At 57.9% G+C, this 26,673-nt stretch overlaps 1 protein-coding gene across 1 annotated transcript; it reads left to right on the plus strand.

Annotated features, from left to right (window-relative positions):
- ALDH4A1 (aldehyde dehydrogenase 4 family member A1) lies at positions 1-26,673 on the plus strand. The gene is made up of 15 exons (XM_080802424.1): positions 1-135; positions 9,148-9,244; positions 9,863-9,955; positions 12,357-12,404; positions 13,202-13,357; positions 14,759-14,908; positions 14,988-15,062; positions 16,097-16,284; positions 18,535-18,608; positions 20,797-20,993; positions 21,165-21,212; positions 21,995-22,147; positions 22,856-22,977; positions 23,640-23,758; positions 24,388-26,673. Exons 1-15 carry the CDS (start codon positions 74-76, stop codon positions 24,498-24,500), a joined length of 1,695 nt encoding a protein of 564 aa, XP_080658550.1. The 5' UTR covers positions 1-73; the 3' UTR covers positions 24,501-26,673.

Consider the following 26,673-nt stretch of genomic DNA (forward strand, 5'->3'; position numbering starts at 1 on the left):
CGCGCCCGGGGCTCAAGGTCTGTGAGCAACCCGGGGGCTCACCGTGTGCGACCGGTTCCGCTGCGAGCTCGAGATGCAGTCGCTCCAGCCAGCGCTCCGCCGTGCCCTGCTGGCCCGCCCCTGGAGGGAACCCGGGTGAGTGCGCCCAGGGTCTGCGGCGGGCGGGAGGGGGGTGCTTGGGGGCCCCTCCCTGCCAGATCCCCGCGGCGATCGCGAGGGCTCCCCACGCCGAGGGTCGCCTCCTCTAGCCCTCTGCCCCTCACCCAGGCCTTCCTCCCGCTGCGACCCGCTCCCCGGTCTCCTCCGCGAGGTGGACCCCTCCTGGCTCCCACGCTCGGAAAGTCACCTCCTTCGCGCTCGTCTTCCTCCTCACAGGGAACCCACCGGCAGAGTGCGTCTCGATTTTTTGCACAGCGCTTCTCAGTCCCCCACCGTCGGTCTCGCATTCAAGACTCACCTCCGGGAGCCCCTGAGTCTCCTGTCCCCTTTCCACCGGGACTCCTCTTTCCTCTTCTCCCTTTTCCAAATTAAGTTCTGGGCAGAAAAGGGACCCTTCCTCCCGGTAGGTGGAAGAGTAATACTCAGGGAGTGCTTGTAACGGGCCAGACGCTGGGCTAGGTGCTCGATGCTTGCCGCACTGTGTTTGCTGAGGGAGAGACCCTGCACGGGAAGTGCATCGAACAGTGCCTGGCACTTAATACCCAGTTGTTATTACGCAGATAGTCGTTTATCACTCCCTTTTAAGCTGTGCGGGAGATATTCCGAATTACAGGTGAAGAAACCAAGGTGTAGTTTTGGGGTAGATCAGCCCTGCAAACGCCCAAGCGGTGGGCGTTCTTTCTTTCTTTCTTTCTTTTTTTTACGATTTTATTTATTTATTTGACACACACAGAGAGAGAGAGAGAGAGAGAGATCACAAGTAGGCAGAGAGGCAGGCGGAGAGAGAGAGGGAAGCAGGGTCCCCAGTGAGCAGAGAGCCCGATGCGGGACTTGATCCCAGGACCCTGAGATCACGACCTGAGCTGAAGAAGGCAGAGGCTTAACCCACTGAGCCACCCAGGTGCCCCTCAGTGACATGTTCTTAGACTCCCTCTACGCTAGGTGGAGGGTGGAGGGAGGTAGGCAGGACACAGACCCTGTCCCAGAGAGGCTCAGTCTGACAGGCAGGTATTTCTGTGGGCCTCTCTTTCAGGGCTGGGTAGCCCCTGCCCCCAGTTTGAGTTTTGTTTGCCTGACCCCTAGGACTGTGACCAACTCTGTCTCCCTGCTGAGCTGTGCCTTTTCTGAGTTAATCAGTTTCCCAAGGGATGATGGTGGGGGTGGAGAGGGCGCGCCCTGGACATGGGTCAGTTTCAACACTTCTGGGTGTCCTTTGTGGGTGGGGGCTTGATAGGTAAGGGCACAGGAAGAGCCCATGGGGGAGAAGGACTTCTCTCCCAAGCCAAGGTTGGAGGCCACACTTGCAGCACCTTCAGTGCAATCTCTTTTACAAGCTTCTCCCTGGACTCGGACACCACCCTCCGCCCCCACCCCCGACCATGGGGGAGGAAAACCATAAGTATTTACTGAGCACCTACCCTGTGCCATGTGCTAAACCCTGGAAAAGAGGGGTACCCAGGGGACTTACACGTGGATGGGGACTTCCGGAGAGCTTTCCATTTAATGGTGGGGGGGAGAGGGCTTAGCCATGAAAACCCTTTAATACCTGGTAGAAAGCAATCCATATTCTAGGAAAAAAAAAAAAAAGCTTGCGATAGCAGTAACATCTATCAAGTGATCAAGAACCATAGACCTGGCAGTGTGCTGGTAAGCACTGTATTATCCTTATTTTTACAGATGGGAAACTGATCTGCCAGTTAAGACCAATGCAGAGCTAAAATCGCAGTCAGGCTCCGGGTTTGTGCTCTTAATTACAGAGCCTTGGGAGTGGAGCTAAAGCATTTTGCAACCCAATCTGAAGGCTCAGGTTACCTCTTTCGATAGAGCAGCTGGCCCAGAGCCCGAGACAGGGTTTCTCAACCTTGGCACTGTTAACATTTTGAGCTGGGTAACCCTGTGTGTTAGGGGCTGTCCTGGGCCTTGGAGAATGTTCGGCAGCTTTCCTGGCCTCTGCCCACGAGTCTCCATGAGCACTCCACAGTTGGGACCATCCATATAGGAATGTCAGACACTGCCCAACGTCTCCGAGGCCAAAATTGCTCCTAGCAGACAGCCATTGTTCTAGAAAAACAGGTCTGATGTTGGGCCATTTATTTGTTTATTCAACTAATATTTAAGATGCTCCTGGGCCATTTGTGGAGAAACAGCTTTAGAACATGTTTAATAGTATCTCTCCGTGTCCTGCTCATAGAACTAATGCTGAGGAAAATCACCTCTTTTGAGGAACCTGGTGTGGGTGATGATGTTCATAGTGTTTCCCTTTTTGCCTGAAGTGCCAGGAATCTCAACTGATTTTTTTAAAAACACCTTTTTTTTTGCGGGGGAGGGGGTGGCGCCTGGGTGGCTCATTCATTAAACATCTGCCGTCCTTCAGGTCATGATCCCGGGGTCCTGGGCTTGAGCCCCTGTATGGGGCTCCCTGCTCAGCGGGAAGCCTGCTTTCTCCCTCTCCTGCTCCCCCTGCTTATGTTCTCTCACCCTGTCTCTGTCAAATAAAATCTTAAAAAAAAAAGTATCTTTTGCCCCCAAATTTTATTTATTTATTTATTAAAGGGGTGGGGGAGATACAGAGGGAGAGAGAATTTTTTTTTTTTAAGATTTTATTTATTAGCCCGGGGATCATGACCTGAGCCAAAAAGCTTAACTGACTGTGCCGCCCAGGCGTCCCAGGAAGTGAGAACCTTAAGCAGGCTCCACCTTATGGCCCTGAGATCATGACCTAGGCTGAAATCAAGAGTTGGACACTTCACCTAGCCTGAGCTACCCAGGCACCCCTAAAAATACTCTTAATCATGCATTCCACCCCCCGCCTTTTTTTTTTTTTTTAAGATTTATTTATTTAGAGAGAGAATGCAGGTGCACATGCATGATTGGTGGGGAGGGGGTGAGAGAATCCCAAGCAGGCTCCGTGCCCAGTGCGGGGCTTGATCTCACAATGCTGAGATCAAGAGTTTGGTGCTTAACCGAGTGAGCCACCCAGGCACCCCCATGCATTTTCTTTTTATTTAATTAACGTGTGTCCATTGGAAAAAGTGCAGATAAAGCAAAAAACATGAAAATGACCTAGAATCTCACCACATGGAGGTAACCACTGTCCTCACTTCGATTAACATCCTTTTAACTTTCCACAAATATATACGCTTAAAAAAAAAAACCCAACAGTATAGTGGTGGACTCATCTGCAAACACTTTTTTGTAGTTTACTTTTCTTTCATAGACTTGTCCATTTTACTATCTCCGTGGCCTCGTACCTTTTAATGAAGTGGATTATTTTACTGAGCTTCTTAGCAGCCTGTGATAGTTTTATAGTTTTATAGGCATTACTATTCCCCATTTCGCGGATGAAACAACTATAGCCCTTGAAAATTAAGAAAAACTTGTCTAACGCTTTAAGCTAGTAAACACCAGGCCCCCAGTTGACTGCCTCCTGTCTCCTTGGGCCCTGACCTGGTTTTTTCTCTATTTCATCGACTTTATCAGGGGGTTATCCTCAGTTATGTCTCTGCAAATTCTTGTTGGAAAGAACCAAGATACATATTTATATTTACGTATAAATTTAATAAGTAAAAGAAGTAGCCTAGGCACATCGTAGGTTTGTACCAATCGTGAATTTTTCTCTATTACTTTTGTACCAGATGCTGCTGGGTGCCAGGGGTCCCCCCACCTTCAGGGGGTGGGTGGGCTGGAATTGGCTACCGTCCTGTCCCCTGCAAGAATCCTGGGTCACTCCTCACAGCCCACCTACCTGCTTAGTTTGCAGCATTTCAGAACTCCCCAACACATGTCCCCTGGAATGGGCACAGGCTGTGCTGGGCAGGGGGCCGGCCCATCCCATTGCTTCCTGGACATAAACTCTGCTCTCAGTCCTCCTAGCAGAGACCAGGCAGTGGTCCGCTGGAATGTTCTCCCCTGCCCCCTTGGTGAGCCCATACCCAGCGCTTTGTGGCCTTGGTGGTGTGGCTCTCCTTTGGCCCTTCATTGTCCTGTCTGTATAATGGGGAGAATCCCATCCGCCTTGGAGTAGAAGGTTTAGAGATGGTGTGACAGGTGCTCATTACGTAACAAGTGGCACGAAGTGATCCTAATACTGGCTTCAGAGGTTGATGGAATCCCCACTTGGGCTGCAGTTGTCCCTGGTGCTCCCTGAGCACCTGCCTCTGGTACCCTCCCCTGGCCTGGCACATTGTAGTTCCTGGATGCTTGCTGTTGGAATGGCCCAGAGGACAGCGTGGGGGTGGATTCTGGCCCACCTCTTAGCAGCTCTGTGGCCCTGGGCAGGCTCTTCAGCCTCCCTCCTGTCTCATTTTTCCAGGTGGTGAAGACAGTAGTAGCCGTCTCCTAGGATTGCCTTGAGAGGAGATGAGTTCATACACACAAACCACTTTGAAGAGTATCTGCTCCTGGACAATGATGCTTTTTCTTTTTCTTTAATTTTACTCCTTTATTGGACAGAGGGGGAAAGCACAAGCAGGGGGAGCAGAGGGAGAGGGAGAAGCAGGCTCCCTGCTGAGCAGAGAGCCCTTGGGGTTCGATCCCAGGACCCTATGGTCATGACCTGAGCCCAAGGCAGTTGCTTAATGGACAGAGCCACGCAGGTGCCCCAACAGTGTTGCTCTGAGTATTGTTTTGATCCCTCTCCCCAGCCATGGGCTGTCCCGAGTGATCACCTTGGACCAGGAAGATTCAGACACGAGGGTCCCAGCCAGCACAGGGATGATGGAGGCAGGTGTGGAGCTCAGGTGCCCTCGGTGCCTTCCCATTGTCCTCACTAATGATGCCGAGGCAGAACCCTTTCTGTTGGGGTAGACCCTGCTCACCCCCCCGGGGGGGGGCAGACAGCTGCCCATCTTGGGGGTTTCCTACCCTGCCCCCACCTTTCCTTTCCTGGCACAGAGTAGACAGCGCCCATGAACAGCAAACCTCCGCCCTCCTCTCTCGTAAGCTGGGAAATGTTGGGAGGGAGGAGACACGAGCTGGGTGGAGAGGAGGACGAGCCCGTCCCCTCGGCCCCGCTGCTTGGGTCTCTGACAGGTGGCAGGTGCTTCTGCCGTGTGAGAGAGGAACCCCTGGGTTCAGATGTTGCTCTGCGGGGCGGGGAGCCGTGCCCTGGAGCCATGTGCGAGCATCAGTATCCCGGAAGTCGGTTTTCTCATCTGTAATAGTAATGGTAATAGTAATAGTAATGGTAATCCAGGCCTCTTTCTCATGCATTCGGAGCTGGATTCAGGAGATAATCACTTGGTGTCTTGCCAGTCCTGTTGTAAGCACTTAATACGTATTCCCTGATATTTCTGGGGCAATAAAGTTCTGGGGCAATAAAGCTTGGCCTGGTTCTGCCTGGGCCCCGCACTTTCTCTCTGCTCACCGCCCCTTATCTCGACGATAAGGAGTATGGGCCTTATCAGGTCCCAGATAACAGCTGGGAAAGTCTGGAAGCTGAATGAAGCAAGGGTAGTTTCCTTTCTCCTCCTCCTTGGCGCTCGTTCACCCGGACCCCAGGTCACTCGCGAACTGCCTCCAGCCTCAGGTGTCAGCAGAAGAGCACTGGCCTGGGAGTCCAGTCCCGGGGGCCTGGTGTTGTTCCAATAACACTTTGGGTGTTCGTTGTTTTTCTCTTTATCTGCCCCCTCTTTTTTATTTTTTCTTGATGAGTCTGATAAAAGGTTTTTCAGGGTGTTCTTTGTTTTAAAAGGTATTTCTCCAGTGCTCCTGAGGGCCAGGTGGGGTGTCGGTGGATGAGCGGTGGGGTCGGGGTTGGGGGTGGTGGCTGACGGCCTGGCAGGAGCCACGGACAGGCAGAGCACTGTTGGTGGTGCTGTGACCAGAGCGTGGGCTCTGAGATGACCTGATACATGGCCCATCCAGGTGCCAGAGGGTGGCGTCCCCAGAGGAGGGGACTCCAGAAAGACCCCTGTGGCCGGATCGCGGCAGACGGAAGTGGGCAGGGGGGAGGGGTGATGGGAAATAGGCCTGGAGGCCTCAGGAAGGATTCCACTTTTTTTGTTGGAGTAGAGAAGAGAAGCCACTGAGTAGGCAGGTTTCACTGGTGGTATCCAAGCTGTCTCCGTGCCCTTGAGATGTGCGATGAATGTGTGCACGTGAGTAAGGAATGAATCCTGCCTGGAAGGGCCTCAAGCAGACCCTCGCAGAGGCTCCAGGTTCTGTGAGTGATTCTTCTCTGCCTCTCCAGAGCCAAGGGAAGAGTGCTCATGCTCATCCATGCTCATCCAACAAAAGATGGGGGGGGGGGGTGTTGGTTTTGTCAGGTGTCCTCGGGTTATTTTTGGCTTCAGATTTGACTCAGGCTCATCTCTGAATTCTGTTCCCCACATTCGGACTGATGAGCAGCTGGGCTGGGGCTTGGAGACTTTCCAGGCAGAGGGGAAGCCAGTGGGGAGTGTGATGATCCTGTGGTCACAGTGGGCCTCGGCCCTAGGGAAGGTAGAGAGAGGCCTGCAGGATTTCTGCTTCTGACACTGCCTGGAAGGGAACGGGGTTCCATGGCAGCTGCTGCATTTTAGGCTGGGTGGAATGCGGTGCTAAGTTTATTCCAGCACTGTCTGGTGAGTGCCCAGGCCGGCCCGATTGTTGTGACCTGGGGGGGTGTCTGAGAACCATTTTGCCCTTGAACACCTGGCCTGGTGCGGTAACGTTCTGGGTGTGTGTATGTACACATACGTATACATATATATGTATACATCTGTGAGACACATCGAAGAAGACAGTTTTCTTAGAAGTACAGAGCCCGAGGGGTGAGGAAAGGCGAGCACTTTTAACCTCACAGTGCCCCTGAAGGGCACACGGACTGCCCCCACTTTTCAGGTGGGCAATCTGAGACCTGCTGAGTTTCTCATAGTAGACTGATGTCTCGTCTCGGAGCCCGTGGGGGTTTTGGTCCCATAGCTGTCTGATAATGGAGCTGGGCTTTCTGTATGCCCTGTGAGCGGGGTCCAGGCTCCCAGCCCACACTCCTCCTCAGCGGGCCCCCTCCTGGCTATAGCTGATTGACTGCTTGCTGGTGGTGTGCTGCTGCTGGACACTTCCAGAGGGCCCCTGGGGGTACATGCCACTCCCGCTTTCCTGACTGGTGTGGAGGCTCTGTTCTTCCCGGACTCTAGGTTGGGCGGGGGGGGGGGGGGGGGGGGTGGTTGTCGGTGTGGACTTGAATTTACGGGATAAACTTGTAGCTTTGTGTGATTGTCTCCCTGGCTCTTGAGAGTTACCCAAGGGAAGGGCTGGTGGGAGGCTGGCCTAGCCCCACATTTCTAGCCTTGGTTAGGGGATGGGTGGGGCCTGAGGAATGTGACCGGCCTCCTGGGGTGGGGTGGGTGCTGCCTGGGAGGTGGGGTGGTGGGGGAGGGAGAAGGCCTACCTCACTTAGAGCCGTTAGGCAAAATCTTGGGCAACCCGGCCCTGCCCCCTTCCCTCCTGGACCGCCCAGGGACCTCTCAGTGCTTCCTGTCACGCTTCCTGCTCTGGGCCTTTGTACTTGCTCTCCTTTGTGCCTGGAATGCTCTTCCCAGTTCTCAGATCCTAGATGGTGCTCCGAGAGGACACCTCCCCTGAGAGGCCCTCCCCGATCACCTTGGCTGGAGCAGCCCTGCCCTTCCCCTTACTTGTTCTCTCACCCCCTGTCCTCACTGTGTTCTATTTCTTTGCGGTGGTCCGCACTGGAGGTCAGCTGCTTGGGATGAAGGATAGTTGGAAGAAAGGCAGGTAGGAACTGAGGGGCCCTCCCACCCTAGGAGGAAACTACCCTTAAAAGGATTTTACACCACCCTGAGGTGGCTCTCCGTCCTTTCCCACCCGTGATAGGTAGAGGACAAGAAACTGATTGGATGATAGGCTCAGGGGGTGTTAATGATATTAAAATGGCCACCCTGCCGGCAGGCTGGTAAAAACTGGTGGTCACCCTCTCAGTCCCTTCCCTCCTCGGGAGCTCTGTGCCATCTCTTTGCTATCGTGTCATTAACCTTGCTTTTCTGCCACCACTGCCGGTCCACCTCCTCATTCATTCTTTGAAGCCCGGGGCACGGAGGGGAAAGAAATTCTACAGCCCAGGCGGCCCGAGGCCTTGCTGTCATGCTCACTGCTCTGTCCCCCTTGTCTACAGCAGCGTCAGGCATAGCAGATACCCAGTAACCTTCTAGAATGAATGAAGGACCAGTCCTGATGGCCCCTGCTTTCTTGTCCTTCTCCAGGCCTTCCAGACTGGGTCCGTGAGCCTCCAGACCCCTTCCCAGGGAGAAGGAATAAAAAGTGCCCCCCAGCACTCACTGCCCAAGTGACACAGAGGCCTGGAGGACCCACCCGTCAGTGAGGTCCTAAGGTTCAAGACCGAACAAGGTCTCCGGGATGACGAGTTCTTGCAACTCAGGACCGTGGCATCAGACCCTGAACCCCGACAGCCACCCTCCCCATGGCTGCGAGCTGAGCTCAGGGCACTCCTCCAAGGTCCTGGCCCATATCTTGGATGTTCCTGCCCACCGGGAGCTCAGCTCTTGGCGCCAAGGGAATCCCAGCTGGGTCCCATTCAGATGAGCTGAGCTCTGGAACAGGCTGCCTTTTCAGCCCAGAGAAGGCAGTCGCTTGGGGCCCGTTGGGATAAGGGCTGCATTGTGGGGAAGGAACGGGAGAGGCCACCGTCTCTCCATGTACAAAACACTTAGAAGTAGTTTTATGTTGACTGAACTTAAGCTTCAAACGGCCTTGTGGGTTTGTAGGATGGTTCTCACTTAGTAGATACAGAAACCGGCCCAGAGGAGGCAGGTCTCATGTGCCCGAGGACGCACAGGGGCAGGTCTGGGCCTGGAACTTGGATTTTGGACTCCAGGGCTAGTTCTTGCCCCCCAGTTCTATATTTGCTCTGGATTTCAGGATTCTGGGCCAACCCAGAACATCCTCCACCTCCACTGGAGATAGAGGTTCTGGGTCTGGTGGCGGCCACCACTGACCTGTCTGTCTCTGTTCCCTGCCCTTGGACCCCAGGCTGTGGTGGAAGCACACGTCGTCCTCCCTGAAGGTGGCCAACGAGCCAGTCTTGGCATTCACGCGGGGCAGCCCTGAGCGAGATACGCTACAAAAGGTAATGGCCGGTGGGGGCAGGGGCACCCAGTGGGAGTAGGGGGTGGCGTGAGGACAACCTCCAGCAGCGCCCCCAGGATGCCTCTCTGTGCCTACAGCCCTCACCCCCTGATGTGCCTGCCTCCAGCCTTGGAAGGAGACCAGATCAGGGATGGCCGTGCGTCTGGAGGACGGGAGAGGCTGGAGGCAGCAGGAGGGGAGGGGGGTGGCAAGCCGGGCCACTTTGTGGTCCGGACCACTTTTGGGGCTCCCTCCAGGTTAGGGGTGGTAAGCCCACAGACGTTTGTTTTCTGCTTACAAACATTGTCCCGTTAATTGCCAGCATTTTAAAAATTGTGAGATGACATGTATGTTTCAGATGCGGGGTTTTCTCTTCTGTTTATAATGCGAGGCTCTGGCAGCACTGGCCTCCCCTCCAGCAGGACAGGAAGTGACGGTGGAGGGGGGTCGAGTCCTGCTGCCCCCCTGAGCAGGGCAGATGCTCTCTGGCCTCAGAGCCCGGCCCCTCAGTATTTCTGTTCCTGCCGGGGGATCTGTGTTTGCAGGCTCTGTCCCGGGGTTTTTAGGTGGGGCACAGAGCGGGGAGGAAATACCCAACCCCCAGTTGTCCCCTCTGCAGGCCTTGAAGGACCTGAAGGGCCGGACGGAAGCCATTCCATGTGTGGTGGGGGACGAAGAGGTGTGGACGTCAGACGTGCGGTACCAGGTGTCGGTGAGTCCTGTGGGCGGCGGGGCTCAGTTTCTCCCCGAACCTGGGGTCCTGTCTCTCGGGCAGCAGATCACATGGGACTCTGCCCTCAGAGTTTATAGTCCGTTCCCTGATTTTGAATTCTCTGCGCCAGTATAAAACTTCCAAAAGTAGTCTTGGGGGTCTTGTCATGAAAGATGCCAACTTCACACCAGTCAGGAGGGAGTTAGAACAGTGATGGCCACCGGCTTTGTCGTCTCTTTAGAAAGGTGGACCCATTGGCCACCTAGAGGGTAGGGAGAAAGGGCAGAATGGCAGAATTGAAGATAATCCTTCCAGAGAATCGGCAGTCTCCAAAACCCTTCCCTCTGTTTTGGAACTGCTGCTCTCGGGGAAGATAAGCTCCTCTGAGGCGAGCACCTAGTGCGTGGGCCGGTTGTCCGGCCAGGCGTTGCCTCCTCCTAGAAGCCCTCCAGCTGGAGCCACACTCCTTCTACAGACACATCTGAGAGGTCCTGCCCATCTGCAGGGGCTCCTCTCTCGGTCCTTGCCACTTCTCTTTGAGGGAGGAAGAGCAGGGAGTTAGCTGCCCATGTTGGAGATCAAGGGACAGGCTCAGAGACACTAAATGACCTAGCTAGGGCAGCACAGTTAGATCTGGAATAGGAATGATAATTCCTGGTTCTCCAGAACCACACCCCATTGGTGTTGATTCTGGTGCGTTTTCTGGGGAGGATTTGGAAGCGGGATAGTAATTCACAGTGTAGTGGGGTCATCTCGCTGTGGCCTCCTGGTCACGGAACGAGAACCGTGGAGCTCTGGGTGCAGGAGACAGCCTGGACTTGGCCTCGATGCCTCCTGGTGACCGCAGGGAAGCCAGCACGTCACTTACACTAGTCAGAGTGTTCTCGAAATAAATTCCAGCTGCACCCTGGGAGAAGTACAGCCCTTCCCTGTAGGGGACCTGGAGAGAAATTGCTCCCGAGGGTGTCAGAAGGACGAACACTGCCTGAGTCTCAGCTCATGCCCAGAGGATGCCTTTTGCACACTGTCATTCCGTGCAGGCCAGAGCGCCCACTGCTGGGTCAGCGACCAGAGGGCACGACACCCGGAGCCCTGGGAGCACAGCCCCGGATCATGCAGGTCACCCGGCCCCTCAGCGCTGTGCCACCTGCCAGCTAGGATTTCGATAACCCTCTGGGCGGGGACTTCCATTCTCATGGCCTGTGGTGCCTCACTGACCTGTGGTTCCCACGTGGGAACTGGGGGAGCCCAGGCATGGGAGGCAGTGGGAGGCATGGGCTGGCACGTGGCTGCTGGCGTCGGGGAGCTGCGGTCCACGGGGACGTGCTGGGTCAAAGGGCCGGGGTCCGAGCTGCCGCCTCAGGCCCTGAGCATCACAAGCCAGACTCGGGTGTGGACAGGATACAGGTGACTCTGCTTGTGGTTGGAATGAGGGGCAAAAGGCCACTTCGTCCTGAACCCTAGACCAGCACTGCCCAATAGAACTTTCTGCAGTTCCAATGACCAGTATCTGCATGCTGTCCCACTACCACGGCCACGGGCCATGCGTGGCTGTCCAGCCCATGGAATGTGGCAGGTGTGGCTGAGGAATAGGGTTGAAACGTCAGTAGGCACATGGCTTGTGGCTGCCGTGTTAGAAAGGAAGGCCGCAAACAGCCCGTTGGCAGACTGCTGGGTGGCAAAAGTGTTAAAGTGTGGTGGAAAGAAGGGAAATTTCTCCCTGTCTTGTTGCTCACGCTAAAGTCTGGCTCTTGGGTTCTGTTTGTAAATGTTTGTGGAGGGTCTTTTCAGTGAGTATATCTGAGTCTCGGGTCAGGGGCTAGAGAAGCGGTTGGCCTGTCCCCCAGGCATTCTGGGGGGACGGCAGAAATCCTGAGCAGGTCTCAACTCCCACGCATCATGTGGGGCCTCGCGGGGGAACAGCGCCCACACCTGAGCCCCAGCCGCGAGCCACACCCGCTCTGGCGGCGTTTTCACCTGTGAACCCACTTGGCCCCACTCCCCATGCTGTGAGGTGGGGGAGAGGGGGAGTGTCCCCATTTCCCACAGGGGGAGACGTGGAAAGGGGAACTCACTTTACTCCGGCCTCCAGCTAGTAGGTGGCAGAGCTGGATGTGAACCCGTGTCTGTCTGGCCACAAAGTCCACAGTTTCCCAGAAAGACCGTGTAGCCCATGCCTTTCTCCAGGACTGTGAACCTTCCAGAGCAGGGATGGACTTACCCACCGAACCGCAGGTGCTCTGTAACCCTTAGTCAGAGAGACGGATGTGGGGATTGGAGGGGAGAGGGCGAGGGTGCTGAGAACTGTTGCCTGGAAGGTGAGCTCTGTGCCCGGCCCCGTCCCCACCTGTCCTGGCATCTCCCGGTTGGGCAGTGACCTCGCTCTCCTCTCATCTGGCAGCCCTTCAACCATGGACACAAGGTGGCCAAGTTCTGCTATGCAGACAAGGTAAGGCCCTGGCGACTTCGGGTTGGGCTGCTGGCCCTCTGTTGCCTTCCTGGCTGCTGGCATGGAGGCGGGCTTCAGTGTCTGCTTCCCTCTCTGGCCGTGGTGGGTGGAGTCTTTCACAGCCCGGGCCTGCCGGGGGTTCATTAGAGCCAGATGAGAGCTGCGTGGGCCAGGGCTGACATCCTCCGACATGCCTATGGCCGTGAGGGCAGCCCGGTTTCCAAGGGGAGTAGCTTCTGCAAGGCTGAGTCAGGGACATTGGAAACACCAAGGATGGGAAGGCAGAGGATCCGCATCATGGGGGGCAGCGAGAGGGGTTGGGGTACCCTGTGGCAGGGTGTCTAGGAGCTGGCCTCATGGGGGCAGTGAGGGCATGCTGGTGTCAGGTTGGAAGTCTCAGGCTATGGTTCTGTCCACCTGACCTTGAGGGCTGGAGGCTCTGGCTGGTGGGCTTGGGGGCCCTGGGAAGAAAGTGAGGCCCTAATGAGACCACAAGAGAAAGCAGAGCTAGCTTATCAGCTGGGGGACTTGCTGCCAAGTCCCTGGCATGCAGACCTTCCTGGCAGGTCCCTCAGACCTCCAGATGGCCGCAGGAAAGGCCCAGAGCCTGGGGTGGGCTCTGGGTTGGGCAGGTGGGACACTGTGTTTGCTACTGTGTATGTGGGGTGGGGGGGGAGCACTGAGGCTAAGGGAGCCACGGGTCCCTGGGTGGAGGGTGACCTCCAGTCTCCCTTGCCCGTTCCCCTGGGGCCCTTCCTGCTGTGGGAGACAGCCCTGAACCTGTTCCTCTTCATTAGGGTGTACTCAACAAGGCCATTGAGGCTGCGTTGGCCGCCAGGAAAGAGTGGGACCTGAAGCCCATTGCAGACCGGGCCCAGATCTTCCTGAAGGCGGCAGACATGCTCAGTGGGCCGTGCCGGGCAGAGGTCCTTGCCAAGACCATGGTGGGACAGGTGAGGTGCCCGTGGGCATAGTCGGGGTGGGGTGGGAGGCTGTGGTCACCTTCCATCCAATACAGTAGCTTTGAGCTGGGCTGCTTTGGGTGCCGGGACGAGCTCTGTGCTGGAGACCGAGAGATGTCCCGAGACCCCGTGCCGGCCTCTAGGCTTAGTCAGTGTTCTGCAGCCCTCCGCAGCCCTCCGCAGCCCTCCGAGGGGCCTTTCTGACACCTCTAGCAGAGGCTCACAAACCGCCAGGGTCTCTCTGTCCGTGACAGTCATGTCCAAGTCCTGTGCGCAGGGCCCTCTGTTTCCGGCCCGTGTCCAGCTTGCCGGCTGCTCTGCCCATGAGGTCACCAGTCTGGATTTAGCAAGATCCTGGACCCCAGGCATGCCTTCTTCCTGCCTCTCCCCCGCGGCCCTGCCTGGCGTGCTCCCTCTCTTCTCTGTCCTGTGAACTCTTCCCTTCGAGCTCCCGCCTGGACAGCATCTCCAAAAGGATTCGTCCTGCCTCTGCGCTCCCATAGCGCGCTGTTTGTCCGTTATAGCTCAGGTCCTGTTGGGTACAGTGAGTCCCTGTGTGTGTATCACCTCTTTACAAGCTTTTTGGGGGAAGAAATGGAGTTAGCCGCTCTCCCTCTTCCCGGGCTCACAGCAAGTCTTCCTGAAGTCATAGGTCCTGAGGGATGTTTTTGGACTGCGCGCACGGGGAGCCAGGGAGAGGCACCAGCAGCTCCAAGTGGGGAAGGGAGCCTGGAGAGGAGAGGGTTAATATTGCTGTCCCCAGGAGGAAGCCTTAGGCTCTTGGGTTGCCCTGTCCTGGCCAGCTCCCCCTCACCGCGCCCCCACCCCCACCCCCACCCCCGGCCTGGGCTGAGAGCCCCCTCTGCTGCACGGAGGTGGTATGACAGCTCCTTGCCGGCTAGGGGTCTGTCTTCTGGTTCTCAGCAGCCCCTGCGGTGGCTGTGGGCTCCGCAGTGTCCCCGGTGAGCCACACACACTCTGCAGCCAGATTAAGGTGTCTTATTGGACTAAAGTCTCAGGAGCTTCCCGGAAGCGTGGTGGCCTCACAGAGCCGGGCAGGGCGTCTTAGCTGCTGTGGCTGCAGGTCCCGAACACGGTGGCTGTTGACAGTGACCGTGTGCCAAGGAGGGGCTGCCCTGATACGGAGAAGCCCCGCTCTTGCAGCCCAGAGGTCCCCCCTGGACCCTCCTATCTGTCGGGAGGAACGGGCAGCGAAGGAAATGTTGGCCGCTGTTGGGCCTCCTGCTGCTTGTTCCAAGTGCTCCCAGTGAGGGCACCTGCTCCCCTGGGGGGAACAGAGCCACCAGCACCGTGGGCACACAGTCAGTGTTGGAAAAGGGGTGACGGGAGGCACGTCGGTCGCCGCTGACCCTCTGGCGGTCCTGCACGCAGGGGAAGACGGTGATCCAGGCAGAGATCGACGCGGCGGCCGAGCTCATCGACTTCTTCCGGTTCAATGCCAAGTTTGCCATGGAGCTAGAGGGCCAGCAGCCCCTCAGCGTGCCGCCCAGCACCAACAGCGTCGTGTACCGGGGCCTGGAGGTACCCACAGGCGGTGGGGCGGGCAGAAACCTGCTGGAGGAAGCCAAGAGCTTAGCCTCACCACCTCCCCCTCCCCCAGGGCTTCGTGGCGGCCATCTCCCCCTTTAACTTCACTGCGATCGGCGGCAACCTGGCAGGGGCGCCGGCCTTGATGGTGAGATGATGACCTGGATGGTGAGATGGCGCTGGGCGGGCGGGCAGCTCTCCTCCCTGCCTCCGCAGACAGCAGTGGCCCAGCCCTGGCTATGGGGAGATGCCCAGAAGGCGGAAGCCGTGCGGGCCCCTGGAAAGGCTTTGGGGTCCAAGACTGATTTGGATCCCAGCTCTGCCCCATGCTGGGGAATCCCCAGGCAAGCCCCCGAACTTTGCTGAGGTGGTTTTTTTCCTCCTTAAAGTAGAAATCTAGTAGGAGAGCCCAGAGTACAGGGTTGTGGGGAACATGTGTGGGACACACACGTGGGACATGTCTGGCCTGGTACGGGCTTCGGGGAAGGTTGACGGTGATGGCAGATCCCTTTCCACTGTGTGCCCTACAAGTGACCTGTCAAGTCTAGGAAATGACCACACGGTAAAGATTCGGTCTTAGCTTCCAAGTCCCTGGCTCCCCTGGCCTTGTCAGGGAGAAGGTGGCCGTCGCCTTCATGAACCCCTACCGAAGTGGGGGGTGATGCGGTCATGTTCTTGGAGGGTCTGGGTGGCTCGTGGGGCAAAGGAGGAGGGCTGGCAGGTGGCAGCGGCCTGGGCCCCACAAGGGGTAGCTGGCTGGTCTCGAGGCTGCTCCTGCCCAGGGCTGTCCTCGTCCTATGCATCTGTGCATAGAGACACATGCACACACCCAGGTGCCCCTGTATCCTTAGCCAGGACATGGGCAGAGACAGCTCTGTGAGCACTTGCCTGCCACGCCCAGTGAGCGCCCAGCGACGTGGAAACACCCAGAACAGACCTGCCGGAGGGGTGCTGGCAGGATCCATCGGTACAGGCTTCCGGAAGAAGGGGACCTTGGCCAGAGTGAGGGAACAGTGGGGGTAGGGTGTTTGGAACACCGTGCCCGACACCTGGAACCGTGGGGACATCCTGGCCTACCGAAGGGCCTGGTGGCTCCACTTGAGGGATAGCCATGCTTCAGAATGGAGGGGCAGCTGGGTGGTGACCCCTGCTTTTTGTGTCATTGCCGTGCCTCCCGGGCAGGGCAATGTGGTCCTGTGGAAGCCCAGCGACACCGCCATGCTGGCCAGCTATGCCGTCTACCGCATCCTCCGGGAGGCGGGCCTGCCCCCCAACATCATCCAGTTTGTGCCAGCTGACGGGCCCACGTTTGGCGACACGGTCACCAGCTCGGAGCACCTCTGCGGTATCAACTTCACGGGCAGCGTGCCGTAAGTCCCCGGGGCACGGTGGGCCGGGGGCATGGGGACGTTCACCAGGCGATCGGGGAGCCAGAGGTCAGGCACAGATCATACCTATGGACTCGCTGTGTGGCCTTGGGTGACCCACTTCACCTCTCTGAGCCTTCATTTCTTGACCTGTTCAAGAGGAACATGGTCCCTACCTCGCAGGGTGATTGTGAAGTTCCAGTGAATGATCAAAGAGGAAGAACTTCATGGGCTGGAAACAGCCTACAGGAGTTTGGTGGTGCCGATTTTGATGCCGCCTCTGTCACTGGGAAGGGCACAAGGGAGCTTGGAATGAATTGGAGGAAGCAGGAAGGCTTCTTGGAGGAGGTGGCATGTAGGCAGAGGTGATAGCCAAGCCAAAGAGGGGGTAGGGAGAGTGCTGTGGGTGAGGGACCAGCACGTGCAAGACCCCAAGGCTAAAGCTCCCTGGCTCGGGGAGCCGGTGGTGGTTCCATGGGGCTGGAGTGTGCAGTGCCGAGGCCTTGGGAAGCGTGTGTGCAGGAGAACAGTTCAGTCGTTTATTCGGTAACAAGCAGGTATATACGTCTGGTGAACACGTGGGCAAGTCCTGATTCTCGGAGGGTTGAGTCCCATGGCTGTAAGGCCCTGTGAACCTGCAGAGGTGTCTAGACCTTATCCCGAAGGTGATTGGGAGCCACGGAAGGTTTTCACCGAGGGTGTTCATGAAGCAGCTTCTTTGCAAGCAGAGTCTGCAGGTGGTAGTAGCTCTCCAGTTGGACCTGGCAAGTGGCCTTGTCTACTCTTGACCCCTAACTGAGATGGACCAACCTTGTACAGTTGGGACGGTTTCATGCAGGAATCTTTTTGAGATTTCGGGCTGCTTTTGAGAACCTGCCCGTCTGGGCCTGCGTGTCCCTGGGGCACCCCTGGCTGGAGGTAGGGGTTTAGTGCCCTCCGATCCCTGCCAGCCTCAGCAGGCCCAGGGCCTCTGCATACATGGTCATTTTCTTTCTAGTCTGGCCCCGCTGGGGCCCTGCCTTTGTAGCCTCTGTCCCAGATGATCGTTTTGGCTTCTTTGTGCCTAAGTCCCCAGTGGCCAGAGCAGGACACCAGTGAGGAGGCCATCCCTGTCCAGGAGGGGACAGCAGAGGACTGAAACAGGGTAGAGACGGTGGGATTGGGTTCAGGTGAGCAGGTGGCAGGGAGATGCGATTGTGGATCCATGGGATTGGGTCAGTGGATGGATGGGGGTCCGTGGGAAAGTCCAGGGGCTGGGCGGAGGGGCTTCTGGAAGGCGTGGGTGGACATGACAAGTCCCATGCTGGTCACTTTGAGTGTGGGGAGGTGCCCAAGGGTCATCTGAGTGGAGATGTCAGGGTCTGCACAAGGGGGTCCTTCCTGGTGACCCTGGGGACACCTGCCGTGGCTTTGTCTCCCTTGCCCGGCCTCAGGCCCTCCTACCCCCCTTCCCAGGCTTTGCCGGGCGTGATGGCAGCATTAAAATTGCTGAGGAGGACCGTTTTCCAAAAAGGCCCCCTCTGCCAGCGTGAGCCCCATGGGTCCCTGCCTGTTAGCGGGCGGAGCAGGCCTGGCCCCCATTTGCCATGCTCTGATGAGCAGCGGGCGTAAAGGTAGGAAAGTCATAAATTAGTATTAGCTACTGTGTCGCAGGCTGCCTGGTGATTAGCATTTTTATTGTTTTGTGGTGCTGAGGTTGGTCACACTTGGAGCTTGGGGAGGAGGTGGGGGCCTGTGCTCCATCTCCCGGGACCCTCCTTGGTTTGGCCTCTGGAGCCGGGGCGCTGGGCTGGGGGCGCCACTCTCTGTGGCCATGTCTGTCCCCCGCCGGGCACCTGCAGCGTGTCTGGCACTAACCGAGGCACTTGACTCCCACTGGAGCCGCTGCAGAGCAGCTCTGCCAGGTGGGAACGTTCTCTCCAGTTCCCCGAGGAGCGGCGCCGTTTGAGGTCGAGTGATGAGTGCGAGGTCCCATGGCCATGCGTGTTGGAATCGGGGCCCTTGGCCTTGTCGGCCTCATCTTGCCACCAAGCCTACCTTTGCTCCCTCCCCACGGGCCCCGAATGTAGTCTGTCTCCAGCTGCCCCTGCCTACTCCGTTCCCTTGTCCAACCCTCGCTCTGAGCCCTGCCCCCACCTGCTGGGCTTTGGGGCCCCTTCCTCTAGTAGGGCCTTCTCCCCACTCCCCAGGACCCTCACTGTCCCAGGGGCCTGAGCCTCACTTCCTAATCCTTGCCCTGTCCTCTGCTTTCAGCACCTTCAAACACCTGTGGAAGCAGGTGGCCCAGAACCTGGACCGGTTCCGCACTTTCCCACGCCTGGCCGGAGGTGAGAGTCCCTCTCCCCGGTGCCCTCCCTGTGGCTCCTGGGCACCCCTCCCTGACTCATGAAAGAGGAAGACGTGATGCCTCCACAGTTGGGGGGGGGGGAGGCAGCCCTGGAGGAGCTGAGCAGGGAGGGGCCTTAGGGGTGGAGCCTCAGCTCTGCTGGATCCTGGGGCCTGTGCCCTCGAATGTGTAGTTCATTCATTTGTCGTTCAGCAGATGAAATGCTAAGCAGCTACGTAGGCACTCTGGACACCAGGGGTGCCGTGAGGGCAAGAGACGCAGAGCCAGCTTTCAGGAGCTCGTGTTCTGTGCCAGCAGGCAGATAGTGGGCACACAGTGATGGGCAGAATCCACGGAGAGAGAGGGAGTGTGCAGAGTCCCTGGGGCTGGGTGCGGTGGCCAGAGGGGTGGTCCTCCTCAAGGAAGGAGGCTTTGAGCTGAGACCTGGACCAAGAGAGGAAGCCAGCCTCACAAAGATCTGGGGAGGCCAAGCTGTTGCGGGCCCTGGCGCCACGCGGTAGAGCTTTGTATGGTGATGGGAAAGTACTGTGTCCGTGCGGTCTGGGAGGGGCCCACGGGTGCCTATCGAGCACTTGACAGGTGCCTGGTATGACCAAGGAAGTGAACGGCTTGTTCTGCTTCATTTAAATTAGCATGAATGTAAATGGCTACATGCATCTGGCAGCCGCTACTTACTGAGATCGAGGCAGAGGGACCTGCTGGTGTGGAGGCCAGGGGGTGGGAATGAGGCCAGTGTAGGTGGCATAGGGAGGCAGGGGGCCAGCAGGACAGGGGCCCGAGAGCTCTGCATGGCTGGAGCTTACAGCAATACTATGAATGTTCCCACAAAGAAACACCCACATGGTTGAGGACATTTCTGTGTTGAAGCAAAACAGAGTCCTTCTCTGCAGGACTTCTCAGAGCCTTTAATGCTTTTAAAGGTATGATGTTTCTTTAGGAGTCAGGACTGATACATGTTTCCCAAACTCTCTGGCTAACAGAACCCCATTTTTGTGGAGGCTCCCATGGACCAGGATTTTTGGGGGGAAAGGGCTGAGCCCCTGAGAAAGGGCTGTCCAGGGTCCCATAGCACAGCAGCCACAGAGCAGGGGCTGGTGGTTCAGTATTCCTGCTCCAATGGATGAAGTGGGGCCCACGGGGAAACTGAGCCCACTCCTGAGCTGGTGGGCCTCTGATGGGGGTGGCATATCCACCCCAATCCACCCTTCACAAGGTGGGAACAGTGCGCTGGGTCTGGATTTCTGTTCCCTGCCCCCTTCCTGCTGTGCCCCGAGGAAGGGAGACCACCACTTCTCTGCCACCTCCCAGCCTCCAGACTTAATCTCTCTGTGTCTCAGTTTTGTTTTGTTTTGTTTTTAAGATTTTGTTGATTTATTTGACAGAGATCACAGGTAGGCAGAGAGGCAGGCAGAGAGAGAGGGGGAAGCGGGCTCCCTGCTGATCAGAGAGCCTGATGCGGGGCTGGATCCCAGGACCCTGGGGTCATGACCTGGACTGAAGGCAGAGGCTTGACCCACTGAGCCACCCAGTTTTTATTTAAGTTATTTCTGCGCCCAACATGGGGCTCGACCTCATGACCCAGAGATCAAGAGTTTCGTGCTCTTCCAACTGAGCCAGCCAGGCACTCAGTTTTTTTGTCTTTAAAATGGGGATAAGATGGTTGGTGTGAGGCTTTCCTGAGACAAAGCAGGAAGTGTTTTGAACAGAGCTTGGCAGGTGATTAGTGCTTTGTGACTGGGAGCTGCTGGTCATTGGTGTTTCAGGGAGGGAGGAACCAGGGCCCAGGGGCTGAGAAAATGGGGGGGGGTCGGTTAGCTCCCATGAGTAGGGAAGAGGGACCAGCCCTGGAAGCCAGTGTGGAGTGGAGGAGCCCTGCCCTCTCCTCTCACCGGCCTGGGGGTTGGGAAGGTGCCGAGAAAGCTGTGTGTGCTTCTGGGAATGGATTGGTTCCTGCGGGGCTCGGATCCTGGTCCTTCTGCCTTGATGGTGGGCACGTCCCTGCCCCAGCCTTGGTTTCCCCAGCCGTGGGGTGGGAGATGGGTCTTGCTCTCCCGCTTCCGGGGTGCTGTCCAGCTGTGACCTGGGGTTGGGGCTGCGCACACCTGTGCACAGGTGGTATGGCGGGCCAGCCGGGGAGCCGGCTCCCCTCACACCCCTCTCCCCTGCAGAGTGTGGCGGGAAGAACTTCCACTTCGTGCACCGCTCTGCCGATGTGGACAGCGTGGTGAGCGGGACCCTGCGCTCGGCCTTCGAGTACGGCGGCCAGAAGTGCTCCGCCTGCTCCCGCCTCTACGTGCCCAGGTCGCTGTGGCCGCAGATCAAAGGGCGGCTGCTGGAGGAGCACGGCAGGATCAAAGTGGGCGATGTGAGTGGCGTCCTCCCTGCTGCAGCCCAGTGGGAGGTTGATGGGATTGGATGCTGGTGGGGGGGTGGGGAGGCAGGGCTGGGGTGCACGGGGAAGGGGCTCCCTTTGTCTCGGGCCTATGGTGACTCACTCTGACTCACTCGAGCTCCTCTGGGGCCTCCCCTCCTCCAGCCAGCAGAGGATTTTGGGACCTTCTTCTCAGCCGTGATCGACGCCAAGGTACGGGCAAGAAGCAGGTGTTCTGAGGGGGCAGAGCCTGGCCCGGGTGGGAGAGGGAGGAGGAGATGTGGGGGCCTTGATAAGGGGTCACCCAGCCCCACTGCCTCAGGCAAGGCAGTCCAATGGCCACACGGACACCCCAACCCCAAGCTTTGAAACCTGCAGAAACATCCGTAAGCAGACAGCTTGCTCCCTGCGCGCCCTGCGGCCAGGCTCGGCCAGCCCCTGCTGAGTGCGGGTCCACACGTGTGCTCAGACAGGCCTGTGGGGCCGCAGCCTGTGCCCACATACTTGTGTGCGTGTGTGCCCACGAACACGGATGGGCTCGGTGCATAGGCAGGCACCTGGGTCAGCGGCAGGAGCAGACAAACCCACATACATGATACACTACATACATGTACACGTGTGTTCACATGTATCCATATGTGTATAGATGGACGTCGTCTGCATTCATACGTGTGTGTGTAACACAGGCGTGCCCATACACAGGTACTTCAGCATGAAGGCTTGTGGCCATGCACATGCCCATGTGTACATTTTTGTGTGTGTTGTGTTTCTATAAGTGTAATTGTGGTCCACACACACACACAGACACGCATGCTTGTCTGCCCTTGTTTTTGCCATGCCTCGGCCGGACCCTGGCTTAGCCCTCTCCCCATCCCCCCATGCCAGAATTTGGGCCCTTCAGGGACAGACGTGCTGGGGTGAGCGTGTTGGGGGCCCTGCTGCTGGGCATGGTCTCCCAGCCAGTCTGTGACCTCCCTTTCTCCCCCCTACCTCAGTCCTTCAGCCGCATCAAGAAATGGCTGGAACACGCCCGCTCCTCCCCCAGCCTCAGCATCCTGGCCGGGGGCAAGTGTGACGACTCCGTGGGCTACTTCGTGGAGCCCTGCATCGTTGAGAGCCAGGACCCTCAGGAGCCCATCATGAAGGAAGTGAGTGGGGCGGGCAGCTGGGGGCACAGACCACAGTCTCTCCCTGAGTCCAGTGCACGTGGGATTCTTGTATGTGGCTTCCCGCTTGTGGTGCTACCCAGATCCACAGCTGGAGTGTGAGGTTCTGGAAAGGGAGTGTCTCCCTCCGAGTGAGAGCAGAGCCAGGCCTGGCTTTCCAGCCTCCTGACCCCAAATCCAGGGCTCTGTCTTTGACATTGCGGAGCATGGTGGCATCCTAGCACTTCCACGGCCCGTGGCCACCGAGGCCACAGTCCCCATCTTAACTCTGGGCCGGCCACAGCTGGGCCCTGGACTGAGAGAAGAAGTGTTATACCCTTTTTATAGATGAGAAACTGAGGCTCCGAGGGCTGAAAGCACTTGCCCAGGATGGCAGTGCAGGGGTGGCCCAGAGGACAGTGATATTGCCGGACTGTTCCTGTGCCGCGTACTGCCAGGGTGTGGGTTTGGTTGGCGCGGAGAAAGTATCCTGGGACCTCCTGCCAGGTTGGGATGGGGTCGGCGGGGCAGGAACCAGTGTGTTGCTCTCCGGAGGGAGCCCAGCAGCAGGAGGCACCTGGCCCTTCTTACAGGTGCTGAGCTGTGGCCCGAGGCCGGGGAGACGGGGGAGAGGTGGAGACCAGAGAAGGGGGACTGGGAGACCTTGGGGCTCAGGTCCAGGGTGGGTCTGACCCTGGGCTTCTGTGTCAGGAGATCTTTGGGCCTGTGCTGACCGTCTACGTCTACCCGGATGAAGAGTACAAGGAGACGCTGCGGCTGGTCGACAGCACCACCAGCTACGGCCTCACGGGGGCAGTGTTCGCCCAGGATAAGTGAGTGGCCACCACCCTTCTGCTCTTGGCCTGGTGTCCTGCCCCATCCCATCCCGCGACCATCCGACCATCCTCCTGGATGCGGATCCTAGTCCTAATGCCGTCCCTTCCCCTCACTTCAGCCCCAGCCGGCAAGCAGGCGGGCCTCCCAAGCATGGGGACACGGGCTCTTTACTGAGATGCACATTCTGGGGTCCCATTTTGGCCACGGAAACTTCCTCCGTGCACTAGCTGCTGCCCTGTCTGCCTCTGAGAGCATGGAGATGAGATTGGGACCTTGGGGCGGGGGGGAGGGTCTTGGGGGGTTCCTCCAGCTCCCCGGGGCAGAGGAAGGGACAGGAAAATGGGACCAGGATGGGCCACTCCCTGAGTGCCCGCAGCAGGACCCTCTCCTGCCCGTTCACCTCCTGCGGCAGCCCTTCGAGGGAGGTGTACTAACCACTTCCCAGAACAGGGGGGCTCAGAGGCTCTCAGACCCTGCCCGAGGGGTCTAGAGCCCCGTGGCCAGATCCCGTCAGCTGGGCAGCTGGTATGGGCTGGGCTGGTCCCCATCAGCAGGGAGCCACTGCAGGCTGGGCTGGTTGGTGGTGGTCAGACCTGGGGCGGCGGGGGGGGGGTGGCAGGCGAGCCGGCTCCCCTCTGACCACTGCCCTGCCGTGCAGGGATGTTGTTCAGGAGGCCACAACATTGCTGAGGAACACAGCCGGCAACTTCTACATCAACGACAAGTCCACTGGCTCGGTGGTGGGCCAGCAGCCCTTTGGGGGGGCCCGAGCCTCTGGTGAGTGGGTCCCTCCTCTGCAAAGCGGGGGCAAGTTCTGTCAGGAGACTCTTCAGCCCTCACATCAGGAGTGTTAAGAGTAATAACCAACACTGTGGGCTGGAGCTAAGGAAGGTAGTTCTTCCCATTTGACAGAGGGGTAAACTGAGGCACCAGGAGGTGAAGTGACTTGCTCAGGGGCCCCTGGCTGGGAAGTGGCAGAGCTGGCATTTTGGTTCCAGGACCCATGCCTTTTACCACTGTGCTCCAGGTCACTTCTGTGCAAGTCTGTTCTGTTTACAAACAGGGAAACTGAGGTTCAGAGTGGGGCGGTGGCTCACGATAGGTCCCAGCTGCCTTGGTGCAGAGCCAGGGCCAGACCCAGGGCTCCCGGCTCCCAGTGGAGCGCGTTCTCCATGGTGCTCCCAGACACCCCCTTGCAGGCAGAGCGCACGGCCCCGGGGAGCGTGGGTCCTGCCTCACCAGGCCGCGCTCAGGAGCCCTGGCCTCATGGACACGTCTAGTTTCTGTTGAGGTGCTCATTGCCATTGCTGGTGCCCGGTTAGTCGGTCAGCTGTACCCACTCGCTTTCCCTTCTGCCCGGGGCTGCCGTATCTTTTCGGAGGCAAGCAGAGCTATTTTTTCCACAGGAACCAATGACAAGCCAGGGGGGCCTCACTACGTGCTGCGGTGGACGTCACCCCAGGTCATCAAGGAGACCCACGAGCCCCTGGGGGACTGGCGCTACGCCTACATGCAGTGAGCCCCACCTGGTGCCTCTGCTGTCTGTCCACCGGTCTGTCCGGACAACCCACCTTAGAGCCCTCGCCCCGCTCCAGCCCCTTCGACCTGCTCCCCATGGGATGGCCCCCTCTCCAGGGCCGAGACTGCCCCCTTGCCCTGACTGGGCTTTATCTTGGCCTGTCCCACACCCCTCAGGGGCAGTTGCCAGCTCTGATTTGAGACCTGCTGGAGGGGAACGGGGCTGCCGCCCCTTCTCTCACGGCTGTCCTGGAGATACTATCTGCCAGGTTCTCTGCCTGTCTTCTTTCTCTGCACTGTGGCCCAGTGGCTCGGGCACCTGGGGAATGGCAGTAGAGTGCCTTCCAGGATCCCTTAGGGACCAGGGGGCAGCTCTGGGCCCCTTGGTGAACCTGAGCATCCACAGAGACTCCTGGTCTTGGCCTTGGCTCCTCCGGGGCTCCAGGATTAGCTATGACCCAGGGTGGCTGCAGGGCATGGGGGCACCAGCTTGCCTGACCCTCCCTGCTCTGGGCTGCCCACCTTCCTCCCCAGTGGTTGGCCCATGCCCACCTGGGCCAGCGGGTACCTGGGCCTGATCTGGTGCCTTAGACACCCCTGTGCCTTTGTCCAGGGCGCCTGTGTTCTCCGGAGGCCCATGTGACTCCTGGCAGTCTCTGGTGTTTGTGTGGGCTTGGGGGGCTAGCAGAGGCTCTCTGTCAAGGCACAGGATTTGGTGGGCCCTCCCGTTTGGGCTGTGGTTTCATAAAACCCTGGCGGGGCCTTCATGCCAACTCAGCTTGCTGTTGGCTCACGGCTCCCCGCCTGTGTGGGCCCAGGGCTTCGTGCAGGAGCTCGGTCCCCACCAGCTATGGTAGAACAGGCCTGAGGAGACTGCTCCCACCTCCTCCCAGCCCCAAGAACTAGCCTTGGGTTCCCATCCAGCCCAGGCTGAGGATGGCCCCATAGAACCTTCCCTTCCTGGCACAGAGGTGGCTCGGTGGGGACTAGCCCCCAGGCAGCCCGTTCTTCGACACAGCCAGCTGGGGGACACTCAGAATTGGATTGAATTGGGGGACATTGCACTGGATCGCAGGGGGCAGGGGACCGATAAGGGGTGACTTCAGAGGATAGTTTTTAAGGCTCCTGGTCCTTCGCCGAGAACAGCTGGCATGGGTCCCCTGTGGGGCTGTCCCCCAAGCACCGTGGTTGTACACTGCGGCCTGCAGTCTGGTGGGCATGCTGCTGGGACAGGGCGTAGTTCTGCTTCCTTCCAAGTTCCTCATGGCTGCGGGGAGAGGCGGGGGCCGTCACCTGGGGGGAGGTGCTGGAGGTGGTCCTGGTTCCACGAATGTGACACTGAGGTGGCGGTGGGCTTCTCTCTGCAGACACCCTCATGAATGCTTGTTACTTAGATCGCTGGTCTTTCTGGCAGGGGCTGGGGGGCCAGCTTCTCCCGACAAAGGCTGATGCGTGGGATGTATGTTGCTCCTGTGCCCTTGCTGTCAGGAGTGCGGGGGCCTCGGTGTGATGGAGGGAAGGGCGGGCACTGAGGTTTGAGAATGTGGGCTGGAGGTATGAGAACTCTGGAGTCGGGTGGGTTCAAGTCCCGGCTCTCTGCCTCCAGAAAGTTGTTCAACCTCTCTGATCTGTCTTTTTCTCTGTGAGCTGGGTAATAATACACATGCACACGTGCGCGCATGCACGCAGATTGTCCTGACAACTGAGTGAGTTAATTCACGTAATTGTTTAGAACAATGACAAATACAGAACGAGTGATTCAGCCATGTATACATTGTAACAGCCACTGTTACCCTGTTGTGATGGTTAAAGTTTATGTGAAAACTGAGCTGGGCTGTGGTGCCCAGGTATTTAGTTAAACATTATTCTGGATATTTCTGTGAAAGTGCTTTTTGGATGAGATTGACATTTAAATCAATGGACTCCTGGGCTAAAGCCCATTGTCCTCTGTACTGTGGGTGGGCCTCATCTAATCAGTTGAAGGCCTTCATAGAACAAAGACTGACCTTCTCCAAGCAAAAAGGAATTCTGCCAACGGACAGCCTTTGAACTCAGCTGTGACTCTTCCCTGGGTGTTCAGCCCACTGGCCTGCTCTGCCAATTTTGTACTTACCACGCCTCCAAGATTGTGTTAGCAGTTTCCTTACGATAAGTATATATTCTGTTCGGTTTTC

The sequence above is a fragment of the Martes martes genome (assembly GCF_963455335.1).
Source record: "Martes martes genome assembly, chromosome: 4".
Taxonomy (NCBI): domain Eukaryota; kingdom Metazoa; phylum Chordata; class Mammalia; order Carnivora; family Mustelidae; genus Martes; species Martes martes.

What these genes read in the sequence shown, in the direction of transcription:
- ALDH4A1 (XM_080802424.1), top strand. Translation starts at nt 74, where the DNA reads ATGCAGTCGCTCCAGCCAGCGCTCCGCCGTGCCCTGCTGGCCCGCCCC. An exon ending in TCGTGTACCGGGGCCTGGAG is followed by an intron (nt 14,909 to 14,987) that starts GTACCCACAGGC and finishes CCCCTCCCCCAG; the next exon opens with GGCTTCGTGGCGGCCATCTC. An exon ending in CAGCCGTGATCGACGCCAAG is followed by an intron (nt 21,213 to 21,994) that starts GTACGGGCAAGA and finishes CCCCTACCTCAG; the next exon opens with TCCTTCAGCCGCATCAAGAA.